The following is a 1,510-nucleotide window of genomic DNA, read 5'->3' as shown; positions in this document are numbered from 1 at the left end:
GGCCTTGGTGCGGGGGCTGCTGCAACGACCAGTGGATACGTCACGTGCACGGTCGTAAACCCAAGAGTTATGAAGGGCCTGACTTGTCCATGGTATGCATTACGAGACGGCTGTAGCACCGCGCTCGCGCCCGCGCCCAATTGCGTGCCCAATATCACGCCGCACCCACTGCAGGCATGAGGGTGTGACTGTGTCATCTGGGTATGCCCGACGTCAGTTGCCCGACTGCACAATGTGTAACTGCATGTTCAAGTTCAAGTTCAAGACCGCGCCTTGCGTACGCGCATAGCAGAAGCACTGTCACTGTTTTGGAGATCCCCTGTGGCAGGGTGCTCATGACGCTAGAAGCGTGATTTATACTCGAATAAAAGGCTTGAGTGGACAGACACTGCGTTTCGGGGAGGTCTGGCCTGGCCTGGCAGGCCAAGCCCGAGAACTTAGAAGGGATGGTCAGTCGGCGCATCCCCCTGGACGGGAGGGCAGCTCTGTGCGTGACACTGGTTGTGCTCTTGGTCTTGACCATTCTTCCCAGCCCTGCCCAGGTGCGCCGTCGCCGCACCCCGCCCTTGCCGTCTGCACGAGTCATGTGCGCGATGAATGCAGTGAGCAGTCTACATTGGCGTTTGCGGTGGGGCGGCACCCGCCCAGGCAGCCCCTTGCGACGCGCCCTGCTCAGGCAAGGCTGCACGCCAGCAAGCCAAAGACCACATTCAAGTCCAAGCTCGCCACGGCATGGCTCACAAACGGGCAGCTGGTGGGTGTGAAATGCACCCCTCCCGCTCCGCCACTGGGGCGCCGCCTGTCGTCCCACATCGTACGCCACCGCGGGGAGCACCCAGGGCTGCGGAAGGGGCACGTGCTCACATGTTTAAAGAAGTCTTGAGCAGCGGCCGCGAGCGCCGTCCCGCAGGCGGTTTGTAGCCACTCTTGCGCACCCATCGACAACCCCCCTGGCCGCTCCCGGCTGCCGCAGGCAAGCTGGGCGAAGGAGTTTGTCACGCGGTGCGGCAGCATCGCCATGCTGCACAGGTTAGACCCCGGTCAGCCGCACGTTGGGCCGCAGAGGCAGCGAAAAGGCGCGTGCGCGTCGGCCGTCGCTTCGCAGGATGCGCCGCGAAGCAGCCGCCCCGCCCGCCCCGCGGGGCCGCGCCCGCACGCCCCGCCGATGCACCGCGGCGGCGTGCGGCGCCCTGCGCCGGGCTTGGCCGCGCGGCGCCCAGCCCCACCGCCATCCTCTGCCTCCGCCCGCGCCCCTGACGGCGGTGTCGCCTGTCGCTGCGTGCGCGCAGTGTCGGCAAAAGCGCGCGCGGCACCAAGCTCTGGGTTCTGGAGATCTCGGACCGGCCAGGAGTTGAGGAGCCAGAGCCCAACTTCCGCTATGTCGCCAACATGCACGGGGATGAGATCAGCGGGCGGTGAGTAAACTCACGCCCCTTGTCGCCCTCGGGGCGGGCCGTCTGGGGCTGCGCGGCTGGGAGGAAGGTGGGGGGGAGGGACCCATGGCCGCGCG

At 66.4% G+C, this 1,510-nt stretch overlaps 1 protein-coding gene across 1 annotated transcript; it reads left to right on the top strand.

The window, feature by feature from the left end:
* Positions 1-446: 446 nt before the first annotated feature.
* Positions 447-1,419, top strand: MNEG_9830 (Carboxypeptidase D; the record flags this gene model as incomplete). The annotated part of the gene is made up of 3 exons (XM_014041695.1): positions 447-542; positions 974-1,029; positions 1,290-1,419. 3 exons carry the CDS (start codon positions 447-449, stop codon positions 1,417-1,419), a joined length of 282 nt encoding a protein of 93 aa, XP_013897149.1.
* Positions 1,420-1,510: the final 91 nt, after the last annotated feature.

This window comes from Monoraphidium neglectum, assembly GCF_000611645.1.
Source record: "Monoraphidium neglectum strain SAG 48.87 unplaced genomic scaffold scaffold02079, whole genome shotgun sequence".
NCBI classification, from domain to species: Eukaryota; Viridiplantae; Chlorophyta; class Chlorophyceae; order Sphaeropleales; family Selenastraceae; genus Monoraphidium; species Monoraphidium neglectum.
This window is presented reverse-complemented; position numbering and strand designations above follow the sequence as displayed.